The sequence below is a fragment of the Abramis brama genome (assembly GCF_963993115.1).
Source record: "Abramis brama genome assembly, chromosome: 16".
Taxonomy (NCBI): domain Eukaryota; kingdom Metazoa; phylum Chordata; class Actinopteri; order Cypriniformes; family Leuciscidae; genus Abramis; species Abramis brama.
Window position 1 is genome coordinate 671,940 of NC_139978.1, and position 16,002 is coordinate 687,941.

Below are 16,002 nucleotides of genomic sequence, written 5' to 3' on the forward strand. Positions count from 1 at the left end.
TCAAGCACAGTAAGCACATCAATTACAGCAGCACAGCTAGCATTTAAGCACCAACAGCAGTGCAGAGCCGGAAGGAATTTAAATTATTATTTTATACACAATTTCAAAGTCGCCCCACACTGGTCTCGAACCCACGACCACAATGGTTCGGGATTCATGACGCATGGTTGAACCACTTGCGCCACCCAGAGGACATGTTTTACAAAGCTGCAGAGGAGAGGCTTCAGTGTGTGAATGAGCACACAAAATCATGTTAACGAGATTAGCATGCTAAGCTAACTTAATGCTAATATAGCTTATGATGTGGTACATCCAATGCTGGCAAAATAGATATCCTCAGATTCGACATGACGCAAGGAATCGATAGACACCAATTTTATGATTTTGTGACAAACTGTTCACAAGTTACAGCCTCTGAACCAATTATGGGTTGACCTCATTAAGTTTGCGACATCATAACTTTTTTTTTCCAGTATAGCAAAAAAATCGGGGACAGTACTTTTATGCGGCTCAGTCCGAAGATCATTTGAGTACATGTTTGGACAAAATTAGACCAATTTTGAAGGAGGAGTAGCGAAAAAACTGTTTTACATTCACTCCAATATGGCGGCCAGTCACATTGTTGATAAATAACATATGAGATATCGTTGAAATCGGCATAAGCCAAGGAATATATTGACATAAAGAAATCAAATTTCAAGCAATGTTAGCAAAAGTTATAAGCGTTTTTTCAAAAAACAATGATATCTCTGGAACACTAGGTGGCGCTGTGATCAAATTTCTCAGGTACCTTCGGGCCATGCTAATGATGATCCATACCAAATTTGGTGAAGAAATTTCAAATAGTTTAAAAGATATTGCAAATTATGACATCATTCAAAATGGCGGACACGTGGTACATCCCATCATGGCAAAATCGATATCCACGGATTTGTCATGACCCAAGGAATCGATAGACACCAAGTTTATAATTTTCTGACAAACTGTTCATAAGTTATTGGCCAAAATATGCATTTTCCATATCTCATGACCCGTAGGTGGCGCTGTTCCCAACTTTGGCATGGAACCTCAGATCATGCTTCCGATGAAGTGTACCAATTTTCGTTTCGATTGATCAAAGTTTGGCCGAGCTATAGCTTCTGAACCAATTTTGGGTCGACCTCGTTAAGTTTGCGACGTCATAACTTTTGATCAGAGAAGAATAAAAAAAATCGGGGACAGTACTTTTATGCGGCTCAGTCCGAAGATCATTTGAGTACATGTTTGGACAAAATTAGACCAATTTTGAAGGAGGAGTAGCAAAAAAACTGCATACTGTACTTTTCAAAATGGCCACTACTGTAATGGGCGGAGTCTTAATGTAAGATATTGGTTCTAATCAGCATGATGAGATGAATCAGGTGTACTAAGTTTCATTTTTCTAGATCAAAGGGTTCAAAAGTTATAACCATTTCAATGTTGAATTTTTGAACTGCTGGTGGCGCTATAGAGTTGGACCTAGAGACTCAAAAATTGCTACAATTACTTTTCATTACCATCACTACAAGTGTGCCAAATTTCATCATTTTCCTATGTATGGTTCATAGGGCTGCCATAGACTTCAAGAGGAGGAAGAAGAATAATAATAATAATAAATATAGCTGCAAGCAGCAATACGGGGCCAAGCCCTGCAAGGCAGAGCAAGCAACAGCCGCTGTAGCGCAATGCGGAGCCAGAAGAGCAAAACATCAGAAATTTAATGTACATCAAGCACAGTAAGCACATCAATTACAGCAGCACAGCTAGCATTTAAGCACCAACAGCAGTGCAGAGCCGGAAGGAATTTAAATTATTATTTTATACACAATTTCAAAGTCGCCCCACACTGGTCTCGAACCCACGACCACAATGGTTCGGGATTCATGACGCATGGTTGAACCACTTGCGCCACCCAGAGGACATGTTTTACAAAGCTGCAGAGGAGAGGCTTCAGTGTGTGAATGAGCACACAAAATCATGTTAACGAGATTAGCATGCTAAGCTAACTTAATGCTAATATAGCTTATGATGTGGTACATCCAATGCTGGCAAAATAGATATCCTCAGATTCGACATGACGCAAGGAATCGATAGACACCAATTTTATGATTTTGTGACAAACTGTTCACAAGTTACAGCCTCTGAACCAATTATGGGTCGACCTCGTTAAGTTTGCGACATCATAACTTTTTTTTTCCAGTAGAGCAAAAAAATCGGGGACAGTACTTTTATGTGGCTCAGTCCGAAGATCATTTGAGTACATATTTGGACAAAATTAGACCAATTTTGAAGGAGGAGTAGCGAAAAAACTGTTTTACATTCGCTCCAATATGGCGGCCAGTCACATTGTTGAAAAATAACATATGAGATATCGTTGAAATCGGCATAAGCCAAGGAATATATTGACATAAAGAAATCAAATTTCAAGCAATGTTGGCAAAAGTTATAAGTGTTTTTTCAAAAAACAATGATATCTCTGGAACACTAGGTGGCGCTGTGATCAAACTTCTCATGTACCTTCGGGCCATGCTAATGATGATCCATACCAAATTTGGTGAAGAAATTTCAAATAGTTTAAAAGATATTGCAAATTATGACATCATTCAAAATGGCGGACACGTGGTACATCCCATCATGGCAAAATCGATATCCACGGATTTGTCATGACCCAAGGAATCGATAGACACCAAGTTTATAATTTTCTGACAAACTGTTCATAAGTTATTGGCCAAAATATGCATTTTCCATATCTCATGACCCGTAGGTGGCGCTGTTCCCAACTTTGGCATGGAACCTCAGATCATGCTTCCGATGAAGTGTACCAATTTTCGTTTCGATTGATCAAAGTTTGGCCGAGCTATAGCTTCTGAACCAATTTTGGGTCGACCTCGTTAAGTTTGCGACGTCATAACTTTTGATCAGAGAAGAATAAAAAAAATCGGGGACAGTACTTTTATGCGGCTCAGTCCGAAGATCATTTGAGTACATGTTTGGACAAAATTAGACCAATTTTGAAGGAGGAGTAGCAAAAAAACTGCATACTGTACTTTTCAAAATGGCCACTACTGTAATGGGCGGAGTCTTAATGTAAGATATTGGTTCTAATCAGCATGATGAGATGAATCAGGTGTACTAAGTTTCATTTTTCTAGATCAAAGGGTTCAAAAGTTATAACCATTTCAATGTTGAATTTTTGAACTGCTGGTGGCGCTATAGAGTTGGACCTAGAGACTCAAAAATTGCTACAATTACTTTTCATTACCATCACTACAAGTGTGCCAAATTTCATCATTTTCCTATGTATGGTTCATAGGGCTGCCATAGACTTCAAGAGGAGGAAGAAGAATAATAATAATAATAATAATAAGAAAACTAACAGATACAATAGGTGCCATAGCCCCTTCGGGGCTTGGCCCCTAATAAGAAAACTAACAGATACAATAGGTGCCATAGCCCCTTCGGGGCTTGGCCCCTAATAAGAAAACTAACAGATACAATAGGTGCCATAGCCCCTTCGGGGCTTGGCCCCTAATAATAAGAAAACTAACAGATACAATAGGTGCCATAGCCCCTTCGGGGCTTGGCCCCTAATAATAATAAGAAAACTAACAGATACAATAGGTGCCATAGCCCCTTCGGGGCTTGGCCCCTAATAAATAAGAAAACTAACAGATACAATAGGTGCCATAGCCCCTTCGGGGCTTGGCCCCTAAATAGCTGCAAGCAGCAATACGGGGCCAAGCCCTGCAAGGCAGAGCAAGCAACAGCCGCTGTAGCGCAATGCGGAGCCAGAAGAGCAAAACATCAGAAATTTAATGTACATCAAGCACAGTAAGCACATCAATTACAGCAGCACAGCTAGCATTTAAGCACCAACAGCAGTGCAGAGCCGGAAGGAATTTAAATTATTATTTTATACACAATTTCAAAGTCGCCCCACACTGGTCTCGAACCCACGACCACAATGGTTCGGGATTCATGACGCATGGTTGAACCACTTGCGCCACCCAGAGGACATGTTTTACAAAGCTGCAGAGGAGAGGCTTCAGTGTGTGAATGAGCACACAAAATCATGTTAACGAGATTAGCATGCTAAGCTAACTTAATGCTAATATAGCTTATGATGTGGTACATCCAATGCTGGCAAAATAGATATCCTCAGATTCGACATGACGCAAGGAATCGATAGACACCAATTTTATGATTTTGTGACAAACTGTTCACAAGTTACAGCCTCTGAACCAATTATGGGTTGACCTCATTAAGTTTGCGACATCATAACTTTTTTTTTCCAGTATAGCAAAAAAATCGGGGACAGTACTTTTATGCGGCTCAGTCCGAAGATCATTTGAGTACATGTTTGGACAAAATTAGACCAATTTTGAAGGAGGAGTAGCGAAAAAACTGTTTTACATTCACTCCAATATGGCGGCCAGTCACATTGTTGATAAATAACATATGAGATATCGTTGAAATCGGCATAAGCCAAGGAATATATTGACATAAAGAAATCAAATTTCAAGCAATGTTAGCAAAAGTTATAAGCGTTTTTTCAAAAAACAATGATATCTCTGGAACACTAGGTGGCGCTGTGATCAAATTTCTCAGGTACCTTCGGGCCATGCTAATGATGATCCATACCAAATTTGGTGAAGAAATTTCAAATAGTTTAAAAGATATTGCAAATTATGACATCATTCAAAATGGCGGACACGTGGTACATCCCATCATGGCAAAATCGATATCCACGGATTTGTCATGACCCAAGGAATCGATAGACACCAAGTTTATAATTTTCTGACAAACTGTTCATAAGTTATTGGCCAAAATATGCATTTTCCATATCTCATGACCCGTAGGTGGCGCTGTTCCCAACTTTGGCATGGAACCTCAGATCATGCTTCCGATGAAGTGTACCAATTTTCGTTTCGATTGATCAAAGTTTGGCCGAGCTATAGCTTCTGAACCAATTTTGGGTCGACCTCGTTAAGTTTGCGACGTCATAACTTTTGATCAGAGAAGAATAAAAAAAATCGGGGACAGTACTTTTATGCGGCTCAGTCCGAAGATCATTTGAGTACATGTTTGGACAAAATTAGACCAATTTTGAAGGAGGAGTAGCAAAAAAACTGCATACTGTACTTTTCAAAATGGCCACTACTGTAATGGGCGGAGTCTTAATGTAAGATATTGGTTCTAATCAGCATGATGAGATGAATCAGGTGTACTAAGTTTCATTTTTCTAGATCAAAGGGTTCAAAAGTTATAACCATTTCAATGTTGAATTTTTGAACTGCTGGTGGCGCTATAGAGTTGGACCTAGAGACTCAAAAATTGCTACAATTACTTTTCATTACCATCACTACAAGTGTGCCAAATTTCATCATTTTCCTATGTATGGTTCATAGGGCTGCCATAGACTTCAAGAGGAGGAAGAAGAATAATAATAATAATAATAATAAGAAAACTAACAGATACAATAGGTGCCATAGCCCCTTCGGGGCTTGGCCCCTAATAAGAAAACTAACAGATACAATAGGTGCCATAGCCCCTTCGGGGCTTGGCCCCTAATTACACACTAAACACAGATGAACATGGAGAAAAGCAGAATAGGTCCTCTTTAATAGAACAAAACCAACCTCTTAATAGAACAATTCAATATGTGTGACCAAGTAGGCCTGTCACGATAACAAATTTTGCTGGACGATAAATTGTCCAAGAAATTATCGCGATAAACGATAATATTGTCGATCTGAGACCATTTTCATCTAGAATAATGATAATGGCATAATAATGCACATACACCTTTCAAAATTCAATAAACGTTTATTTCCACAGACTATTTAACACTGAAAATGGAAAACATTTTAAATATCCACAATAACAATGAACAAAACAACCAAAAACAATAAAAGCAATGGACTCTCAGTCTCTGTTAACAAAAAATGCACTTGAATAAATACCAAAAACAATCAATAAAATGGATGTAAACAAAATTGCACTTCAAAAAATATTAAACAATAGGCTCAACATGCATTCCATAACAGGCAAAACTGCCTGTTAGGACCTTTGTAAACAAACAAACAAAAAAGCCTCAAGCCATATGCAAAAAACTTTTGAAAAATAATTTCTCCAGCAAAAAAAGTGAATTGCAGTCTATGTACACCAATGATGAGAGAAAGAGATAGAGATTTTATGGCAGATTCCGTGCAAGAAATACCAACATGTTGACTTTGTGTGGCTTAAGGCAGGATCTCTCAGGAGTAGCAATGTTGCCAGCTGTGCTAAACATTCTCTCAGAGCTGGTGCTTGTAGCACAAATGCACATGTATTTTTGGGCCAACTTGGCCATCAAAGGATATCTTCTTTGATTGTCATGCCACCACACCAAGGGATCACAAGATGCATCAATTGCATCCTCTTGGAGGAACTTAGTCAGCTCTGCATCAGCCTGCACTCTTTTTGGAAATGCAGCCTGGGCCTGACTGAGATTACGAGCTCTTCTGTTTTGAAGAAGGTCACTCAGCCTCTTCTTCTTGGTGAGTGTGGCAGCAGTAGGTTCATCCTCGTTTCCTCCAGTGGCTTTGCTGCAGCTCTCACCACTTGTACCTTCTCCACTTTCTTCTGGTCCTAAGTCCAGTAGCTCTTGCACAAGCTGATGTTTGACATCATCCAATGCACCTGCCTCCTCCATGCTGCCACGATACCTTGGATCCAAGATGGTGGCCTTTCTAAGTAGGACATTGATTGCAGGTGAGCTGTATTTTTCAGTCAGTACCCTGCACATGTTTTGTTTAATACTGGCTGTCAGTGCAGTGTCATCAGGGCCTGGAGAGAGAAGGTCGTCTTTAATCAGTTCCAACACAGGCTTAACCGAGGACACCGTGACGTATTTTTCCCCTGAGAGGGTGTCTGTGAAGTCAGCCAGTGGTTTCATTGCTGCGTTGATAGACTCCAACACAGCAACATCCTGCCAGGTTGGGTTGAGGTGGCTATGTTTTTTGTCTTCAACCAGGACACGTCTTATGGCTGGGAGTTGCTCCAGCACCCTCTCTACCATCTTCTGCTTAGTGCCCCATCGTGACAACATCCTGTGTGAAAGATAATATTGTTCTTGTTCATTAGTTTGTCTATCAACATTCTTAAATAAAATAACTTCTTTTTACATGTCCATTATTTTTATTAATGCTCATATTGACCATTTAACCCTTAAACGAAAGAAAACATTTTGACCGATTATAATACTATGTTAATGGTTTTTTTTTTTTGTTTTTTTTTTTGCTGCATGGTAATATATATATATAGTTTTTTTTTTTCAATAAAAACTAGACAAGCTGTGGATTAAGGTAGGCCTGCTATTTTTATTTGATGAAAAAAATGCCGTTTTTTTTCAAAGCTTCAAATTGATTCAGTGTTTTCTTTTTGTCATCATAATTTGTTAATTATTTAAGTTAATAAAATATATTTATTGTAGGCCTATCTTATGTTTTTTATTTATATTATTTTATTGTTTTTTTTCTGTTGTCACTGTCAGAAATGCTGCAGGTGCGTGAATTTTATGTGAATCCAGGTTCTGTTGTTGATCTGTTCTGCATGTTTGCACGTTAAAATAAACCCGTGATTTTTATTTTTAAAGGATCACAGACGTGTGTCAATTTTATTTTTCACTTAATGCCAATTCAATATTATAATCTTATAATATTAACGGATAAAAATCGGATAACGAGCGGCGGTTGTCGGTCGGGAAAATGAACCGAAATGAGCATATTATATAAATATTTTATCTATGAATTAAACACCACTCACCAGTATTAGACTGTGTTGGGGGAGATTAGCCTCACTCTGTGCCTTCCTCAAGTCTCTCCTCTTAAGCCAGCTCAGGTTGAATGTGTTGACCAAACCTTTACAGAGTCCTATGGCACGCGCTGTCCGATCTTTGTTGCTGTCCAGACCATGGGACACAGCGAGATGGAGGTTGTGACCAAAGCAATTGAGCCATGGCCAGCCAAGATCCCTTATTGCAGCAACAATGTTAGCACCATTATCTGTAGTGATGCAAACTAGTTTGTGCTCATCCAGTCCCCAATCTGCTACAGCAGACTTCAGGTTTTCTCCAAGGGTGTCAGCAGTATGGTTATCTGGGACATACCTGGTCTCTAAACACTTGGAGTGCAGGCTCCAGTCAGCACTTATATAGTGTATAGTCAAGCTCATATAGGGGGTCATGTTTGAACTTGACCACATATCCGTAGTGGCAGAGAAAAATTGGATGTCTTTGATCTCGTTTAGTATGTCATCTTTAATGCTGTTGTACAGTTGTGGAATTGCCGTTTGTGACACGTATGTTCTCCCAGGCAATTCATACTGGCTGTCAAATGTTTGCAGCATTCGTCGAAATGCCGGCTTTTCGATGATACTAAAGGGCAGCATCTCTTTAGCAATCAAGCGAACTACACTGTCGGTGAGTGCACACCATTTTGCACTGTCCTGTTTGTACTTTGTTTGTCGACTAAATGCCCCAGTTATGGTGCACTGTCGGGAAGACGAAGACGGCCCGTCTGTTGTAGCTTTTTTTTTCCCCATCTGGGAAAACTGCAACGGATGATTGTGTTTTAGGTGCATGTGCATGTGCATGTTTGTTGTGTTACCGGTTTTAGTCGATACTGTTTTACAACAAATGCGACATACCGGCTCGCTCAGGTTAAGTGGTTCACCACGGTCATTCGGTTTGAATCCGAAGTGCTCCCACACTGCAGCTGTCGCGTTTGGCTTTGAAACCAATTCCATGTCACAACTTGCGTCTCGTCTTTTCGCTCTTCTCGGCAGTCGCCTCAAGCACTCCCGCCTTCCCACACAAAGTCCATGTGACTGACAAGCGCCGCCTCCCCACACAAATGACAATGCAACTGACAAGAGGGTTCACTTCTCCTACGCTAAGGAAACGAGAGTTGTCATTCAGTCGCGGATAACAAACAAGTATGCAAATTATCACGTCCGGAAAAATTAGAGGTCATTTTTTTTTATCGTGCGATTAATCGATTTATCGACTATCGCGACAGGCCTATGACCAAGTCACTGTGTCACTGACATATGTGTCATACAACACTATAAATATAGCTTGATAAACCGAAGCACCAAGAGGAAACGCGAGGAGAACATGCAAGATTAAATAAGTGCTCTAAACTAGATCATCTTCACTGTGGTTTCAGACACAGCTCTGTTATCAAGATTTTTATTTAATGTACATCTTGTGGGATTTTACACTAGTTTTATCCAGAAGCTGAAAATTGCACAGCACATCTCTCCTCAGCTGGACACTTGATTTGACGAATCGTTCATGTCTGGAACACAAACACTGCAGGCTGACACACACTCCACTTTAATACTTTTAATTCATTTTCACTGACTGTTGATTGACTTCCCAGCAGAAATCCAATGGAACGTTCATATTTATTCAGTCCTTCATGATGATAAAATAGTGGTGATCTTCAATGTGAGCTCTGCGGCGGACAGACACACCATCGAACTGAAAAACCCAACAAAAACCCTAAAGACTGTTGAGATAAAAGAGGTATGTTTCTCTTTAACATTTTATTTTGTGCTAAAATTAATTTAAAGAACACTGCAACCCACAGAAAAATAAGGAAATAAATAAAATATCTAAAAATCTTTGAAATAAAAATCTGTTTTCAGAGAATATATCTTTATAATATATTTATATTCTTTAGACAGTTTCCTGTCAGATTTCACACGTTTTCAGTGTAAACAAGTAAACAAAAAAAAATCTGCAGATTAAGTAAAACATTTTTTTTCTGCCTGTTCTGTCATTTTTCATATTTGTTTGTTGGCCCTACAGGGATGCAAAGTAGAAAAATGTCTAGTGGAACTGGAATACACGGGTCCCTGTGAAGACCTTACAATACTGGTAACAAATTGCTAGACCTCCTTGAAGCAAGCAAACCAGATATTGAGAAAGGGAATGAGATGCTGCGTCCTCAGATGCTTCACGTGAGCCGGTGTCTGAAGCATGTGTATTACACGCCAATTCTTATTGGCTCCTGCAGTTAGGTGACATTACAGGTTATGTAAGGCTGCCCAGAGAGAACGGCATCAGCTTCAGATTGTCTGAAGGAAGACGTTGCCATGCCTGAAGCATGTGTAAGTAAGTACGTGAGAGCGACGAAGCCCAACTCTACACCTGCAACACCAAACATACAAGGAAGGCATATTCATATTACCTCCATAGCAAGAGGTGCAAGCTTCTGGAGAGACAAGTAAGGTAGTAGATTGTAACAATAACTCTAAATCATCTACAACGTCAGTTCCCATTGCGTTCAAGGGCGCAACAGACGATGAGGAGAAACACCAACAGCAAAAATCCTGCAACCCTTCCTCTTAAAGTCCCCCTGTAGTCAATCATTGTATCCCTTAAAACTCATCTTTGATCACCAAAATAAAAAATCTTCATGTATTAAAATATCTTGAATGTAACTCGATACCCTTGCCTCATTTAGTATGCGCGGCTCTATGAATATGCAAATGAGCCCCGCCTCCACTCACTCACTCAGCTCAGAGATCCACTGGTTGACGATCACACGTTGATCTGATTGGTTACAAGGTAGTTTGTGACGTCAGAAACACCAGCGATTTCAAAGCGTGTTTTTGAGACTGTCTTTGGTTCACTGCAGTTTTAAGGAGAAAATACTCAGCAATGGAGTCGACTTATGAATTTACACATGGTTTGTCTTAAAGCATATTAAAAACACCACATAGACATATAAACAACATTAAAAGCTGGATTTTCACCACAGGGGACTTTAACAACAATGTTGGTCATGGATGTGAATGCACCCGCTTTCCATCATTGTTTAAAGTGTAATTTACAAGAGAAGCACAATATTTATCGCCAGAAGCAATTGATTGAAAAAGTGGGGCAAATGTGCTGCCACTTATTTAATATAAAAGCAACTGTGCTTCCCAGGCTCAGGGTAGGATGAACCCTAGGGAAGCAAAAAAGGAACTTAAGGGTTCGGCTTGCCTCGCCTCTCAGCCGAGATAACTTTTGCTAAAGTCCACTTTCGGCTTCTTATGAGGTCACTGCCTCTAATCCCCACTCCTCAGAGGCAGTGCCCGGGCAGCGACTCTCTGCTTCTGACCCCGTCTCCAACTCGGGCCAGCAACAGGGGCAGAAACTGGTGGAGGACCTTGACCACAGCGGGGGTGTATCGCTTGAACACTTTGGACTTAACCTTCGCCCTCCATAAACCTTTGGACCACTGCCTCAACAGCTGGATCACTGCAGCAACACTGGGGCATCAAGGAGGTAAGATTTCTCTTTCTTCTTGAGCCCTGAAAGGTTAAGCCACAGATGTCGCAATACCATGACAGCAGTAGAGCGGACACCGCACCGGGAGTGAGATCTTCAACCTGGGACATCCTCGTAATCCTGTGTTCAGCGAGCCCCTTCACGTTTGATTAACCAGTTCCTGTGGGAGTGTGAACACCAGCAGAGTATGGTTTATCCCACAACCTCATTATGGAAATCAGGGAGGAAAGGATGGCTCACTGGACCTGGACACGTATTTATCAAGCATCTGAGAATCACAAGAACACTGCTAAGAATTGACTTAAGAGTAAAACAATTCTTGGCTTAAAGCTGCTTAGTTATCAAGGATCTCAGTCATAATTTAAGTGAAGTGTAGGACTAAATCTTGTGTCTGTCTTAAGAGACGATTCACGACAATCTGATGTGCCACAAACGGGATTTTGGATGACGACAGACATGGACCAATCACTGAATAGATTTCCTGAATAGAAGAATATTCTCAGATAAATTCACATTGAATGGTGAAATTCCTAAGAGTTTACATTCAACACACATTTGACAATAAATAATTTTCTATATGGCCTAGATTGTATGATATATTCAGACGCCATGCATTCCAGAAGAAATCCGAACTGGCGGGAGGAAGAGGCGCTACTTGCTGAATTAGTCGAACAGCGGAAACGTTATGAAAGGCAATGAAAGTTCAGGCCAACATTAACCAGCGCTGAGAAAGATGATGCTGCTCTGTCCAAACGATACCGTCTGATTAACCGCTCGTCCTCAAACATTTCAAAAACATTCTTCCTCTCCTGAAAGATTTACGAACGTCTCTGTCTCCTCAGTGTCATCACAAGCTCCTACTGGAAACTCCTAACCACTTGAGTCTTAAATAACTGGGAGAGTAAGAGTGATTCTTAGCTTTAAGACATTTGATAATTTGCTTTTATAATTAAGTTTGGAAATAGGAGTAAATTTCATCCGGGCCTGGTATGACCTGCCAGGAATGTCTACCCTGGCAGATTCCTCTTTCTCCACCGACCAATCTGGGTTTAATTTGGCCGTGGCAGGGGTCATTTCATCAACCATCTCCTCATGTGGGGTCAAGCGAGGAGACGGAGTCACTCAGCATATCCACTGCAACTCCTGTCCTCAGAACTAGATCGGTCCAACAACATGCCCTCTGCCAGACATATTACACTATATAATAAACCCTAGACATATTACACACAACTCCTGACTGCGGTAGCCAATCAAAATTGCCATGTAACACACATGCTTCAGACACCGGCTCATGAAGCGCTCCAACTGAGGACGCAGCGTAGAGTTCCACTTCGAAAGGGAACCTGAATTAACTTGCTTTTTTGTGTGTTTTTTTTAAGATAACATCTCAGTTTGAACACTGTAAGGAAATAAATGAAGCTCAGCATGAAGTGAACTGTATGAGTGAGTATCCTATAATTCATCATCTCGTTATACTCGTTGAGTTGTCTGCTCAGAACATTTGTGTGATTCCTCTTAGAATTTTCAGTTCCAGGCAAGTCTGTATAATAAAAGTCCGTATGTAACCTTCGCTTCCTGAAGGAGGGAACGGGAGACGTTACGTCGATGTGCTAGCGTAATTGAGATCACTTCAGGGAGCCCTTTCATCTTCGAGTGTCTACAGAACGAGCCAATGAACGTTGGTGTGTGTGAATTGCGTCACGTGCCCCGCCGAGCGAGTATATACACGGAAGCGATGGTCAGCAACCGTGGCGACGGGACGTAACATCTCGTTCCCTCCTTCGGTGTGGAGGAACTCAACGGGGTTCGCCTAAGTGGGGAACTCGACTGGAGCAAAAAGTGCACGTATCCGCTCCATCTGGAGGGGAGTGGCGCAGCAAGCCGACACTAGAGTAGGAACTTCTGTGTTACCGGCTGGTTGAAGCGAGCACACCGAGAAAAGAAATCCTCTGGGACATCCCCGGGGCTGAGTTTCCTCTTTTCCCAGCTGACCCGAAGTCCCAAATGGCCGAGATGACTGAGCACCACCTCCCTGTGTTTGCACAACTGCTCTCTTGATTGAGCCAGAATGAGCCAGTCATCAAGATATTTGAGGCCACGAACACCACGCTCGCACATGGCAGCAATGGCCGCCTCCACGACTTTCGTGAAGACACGGGGTGACAGGGCCAGCCCGAAGGGTAAGACTTTGTACTGATATGCCCACCCCTCGAACGCAAAGCGAAGAAACTGTCTGTGTCATGGGAGACATGAAAGGTCGATAACTGCAAACCAATCTTAGGGACGGATGTTCTTGAAAATGCGTTTCTGCGTAAGCATCTTGAACGGCAGCCTGTGAAGGGACCGGTTCAGGACACGCAGGTCCAAGATTGGTCGTAGCCCACCGCCTTTCTTGGGTACAAAGTACGGGCAGTAGAAGCCGGTCTTCATAGACCGGGACCGGCTCGATCACCAGTAGGACTGCGATCTCTGCCCGGAGCACAGGGGTATTGTCTGCCAAAAAAAGGGGGAAATTAATACCCATGAATGCTGGGCGGGTGCTGGGCGAACTGAATCGCATAGCAATCGCAAGTCTGTTGGTACGGATGAGCTAGCGAGACGGGCTGGGAAGCGCTAGCCAGGCTCCCAGACACCATGCAAATGGGACCTGCTTCCGCCGAGGGGCAGAGTGAGTGCCTCCTGGTTTGGCAGCGGCCTGGACGGGCGGGGTCGACTTCCGACGGCTGGCTCCACGCTGTGGCCTGGGTGATGGTTGCTGTGGCGGCTTAGCGGGAGCGGAGGACGCTGCAGGAGGTCGACCTCAGCGACGAGTGGACGGAGGGGCTACAGCCGGCGGACGGGTCTGATTTTGGGCAGCCGAGAACTGTTGGGCGAAGCTCTCAAGCTCTCTCGTCGAATAACAAAACCTGGGAGAGGGGGGAGTCCAGGAACCGATATTTATCGGTCTCCCTCTTGTACGCCAGAGGTGGCGTTCCTGGACCACCACGGTGGACATCCCCTTACCAACCAAACGTGCGGTTTCCTTCGTCGCCCGGAGTGCTTCTGGCACTCTACGTCACCGTCCACGTCCTAGTGAGCTCCTCATGCACCTCCGGGAAGAATGGCGCCAGGTTCGGAACGCTTAGAACCAGCGTGGCCCGCCCCGAGAAACCAATCATCCAACCGAGACGGTTTGGGATGTGGTGGAGGGTTCCACACAAGCCCGACCTTCACGGCGGCCCGGGAAAGCATAGCCACCCATTCTGGATCAGACTCAGGCAACGTTACGCTCCCTGAAGGGGGCAACGCAGCCGAGTCTTCATCTCCAGAGGACTGAAGCTCTCCCTCCAATGCTGCGACCAACATCTCGTCATAAGCTGGAGCCCCAAAGGAAACGACTGGTCATCCATGAGAAGGACTAGTGCTCCGTTGAAGGCTCCACCGGCTGCTGTGGCTGTGAGGCATGAGGGGCCCACAGAGACTGGCTCGGCGGAGAAGCCCTTACGGCAATCCTCAGATCACCCTAGCTAAGCGCCGAAGTAGCCCTATTCTGGGGACCACTAGATCGGGGCGAGGGGACGGCACCTCCCTTGAGGTAAGCAAGTCTCGATCTTAGCACAGCAATAGTCATGTTCCCGCACTGAGAACATGAACATTCCGTGTTTGTACCCGCACGGCGGGGAGGGGCGCGTGACACGATTCACGCATGCCAACGTTCATTGGCTCGTTCTGTAGACACTCAAAGATGATAGGGCTCCCTGAAGTGATCCCAAATACGTCAGCACATCGATGTAACGTCGAACGTGAGCGACTGAAATCCCTTAGGGTTAGGATTAGGGTTAGACTGGACCTTAATATTAGACTGGACACCAACCTCCAGAGTTCAGAAACACTGACACTGATATAGCGAAGAACTCCCGCTGGAGGAACCTTCATTTTTAGGAGAATGTTACACATCAGTGGACAGACCAGCGACTCAAAGGTCAAAGGTCCTGGCTGCTAACCTGAACAAACACTGACTCAGCTGAACTCCATCCGTGTTCTTTGGGTTCAGGATTTGTTTAGATTTCGACAGACAATTTTATCTGAAGTGATTTACTCAGGGTGATAGTTCATCAGTGTTAGATTTGGCCCGTGATGGCATGATTAAATCAATAAAATAAGCAGAAATGTTTTCCATTTATTATACTTAAATAAAAATATACTCTTCCTCAGTATTTCTGTCTTGTTTTCCGGCCCTTAAACATTCTTAAATCAAGATACATTTACTGGAGAAGAAAAATGACAGAAGATATTAAGACAAAGAGTTTATATTGAAAATGAGAACAAAAATCTGCTGGGGTCAGAAAAATAAACTTAATTCAAAGGGAAATGAAGATTATTTTCCTAACCTCACTGACACATTTATTTTGTCTTGTTTAAGCATCAACTCTGAGTTTGATAAAGATTTCAGCATAGGAGACCTTCAAACATCACATCTTTCCAGAAGCAGCCGAAGACACGCCTCTTCCACAATCAATCAGCCAATCACTCGCTCACTCATTGCTGGCTCTGTGACAAACGGCTTATATTGGCTTTGGATGGAAGCCTCTGCTAAATGATTAAATGTACATGTAAAAATAAAATAAAGTGTAACCCAAGAAAGAGATTATGTTTTTGATGATTTCATAATGTAATCA

General features: G+C 42.5%; 2 protein-coding genes across 3 annotated transcripts in view; one reads left to right on the plus strand and one right to left on the minus strand.

The window, feature by feature from the left end:
• Positions 1–15,887, plus strand: part of LOC311066556 (uncharacterized protein) — a 35,532-nt gene extending 19,645 nt beyond the window's left edge. The window contains exons 6-9 of one of the 2 annotated variants that reach the window (XM_084087786.1): positions 9,447–9,589; positions 9,875–9,943; positions 12,724–12,787; positions 15,747–15,887. In XM_084087786.1, coding sequence (XP_083943912.1) covers positions 9,447–9,589; positions 9,875–9,943; positions 12,724–12,787; positions 15,747–15,781 — 311 coding nt within the window. In that variant the 3' untranslated portion in view covers positions 15,782–15,887. Of the gene's footprint in view, positions 1–9,443; positions 9,590–9,874; positions 9,944–12,723; positions 12,788–15,746 lie in introns of both variants that reach the window. The other variant, XM_084087785.1, reaches the window with a different exon arrangement.
• LOC311066555 (E3 SUMO-protein ligase ZBED1-like) lies at positions 5,901–8,366 on the minus strand. The gene is made up of 2 exons (XM_084087784.1): positions 7,825–8,366; positions 5,901–7,109 (listed from the first exon to the last, which is right to left on the minus strand). Exon 2 carries the CDS (start codon positions 7,106–7,108, stop codon positions 6,212–6,214), a length of 897 nt encoding a protein of 298 aa, XP_083943910.1. The 5' UTR covers position 7,109; positions 7,825–8,366; the 3' UTR covers positions 5,901–6,211.
• Positions 15,888–16,002: the final 115 nt, after the last annotated feature.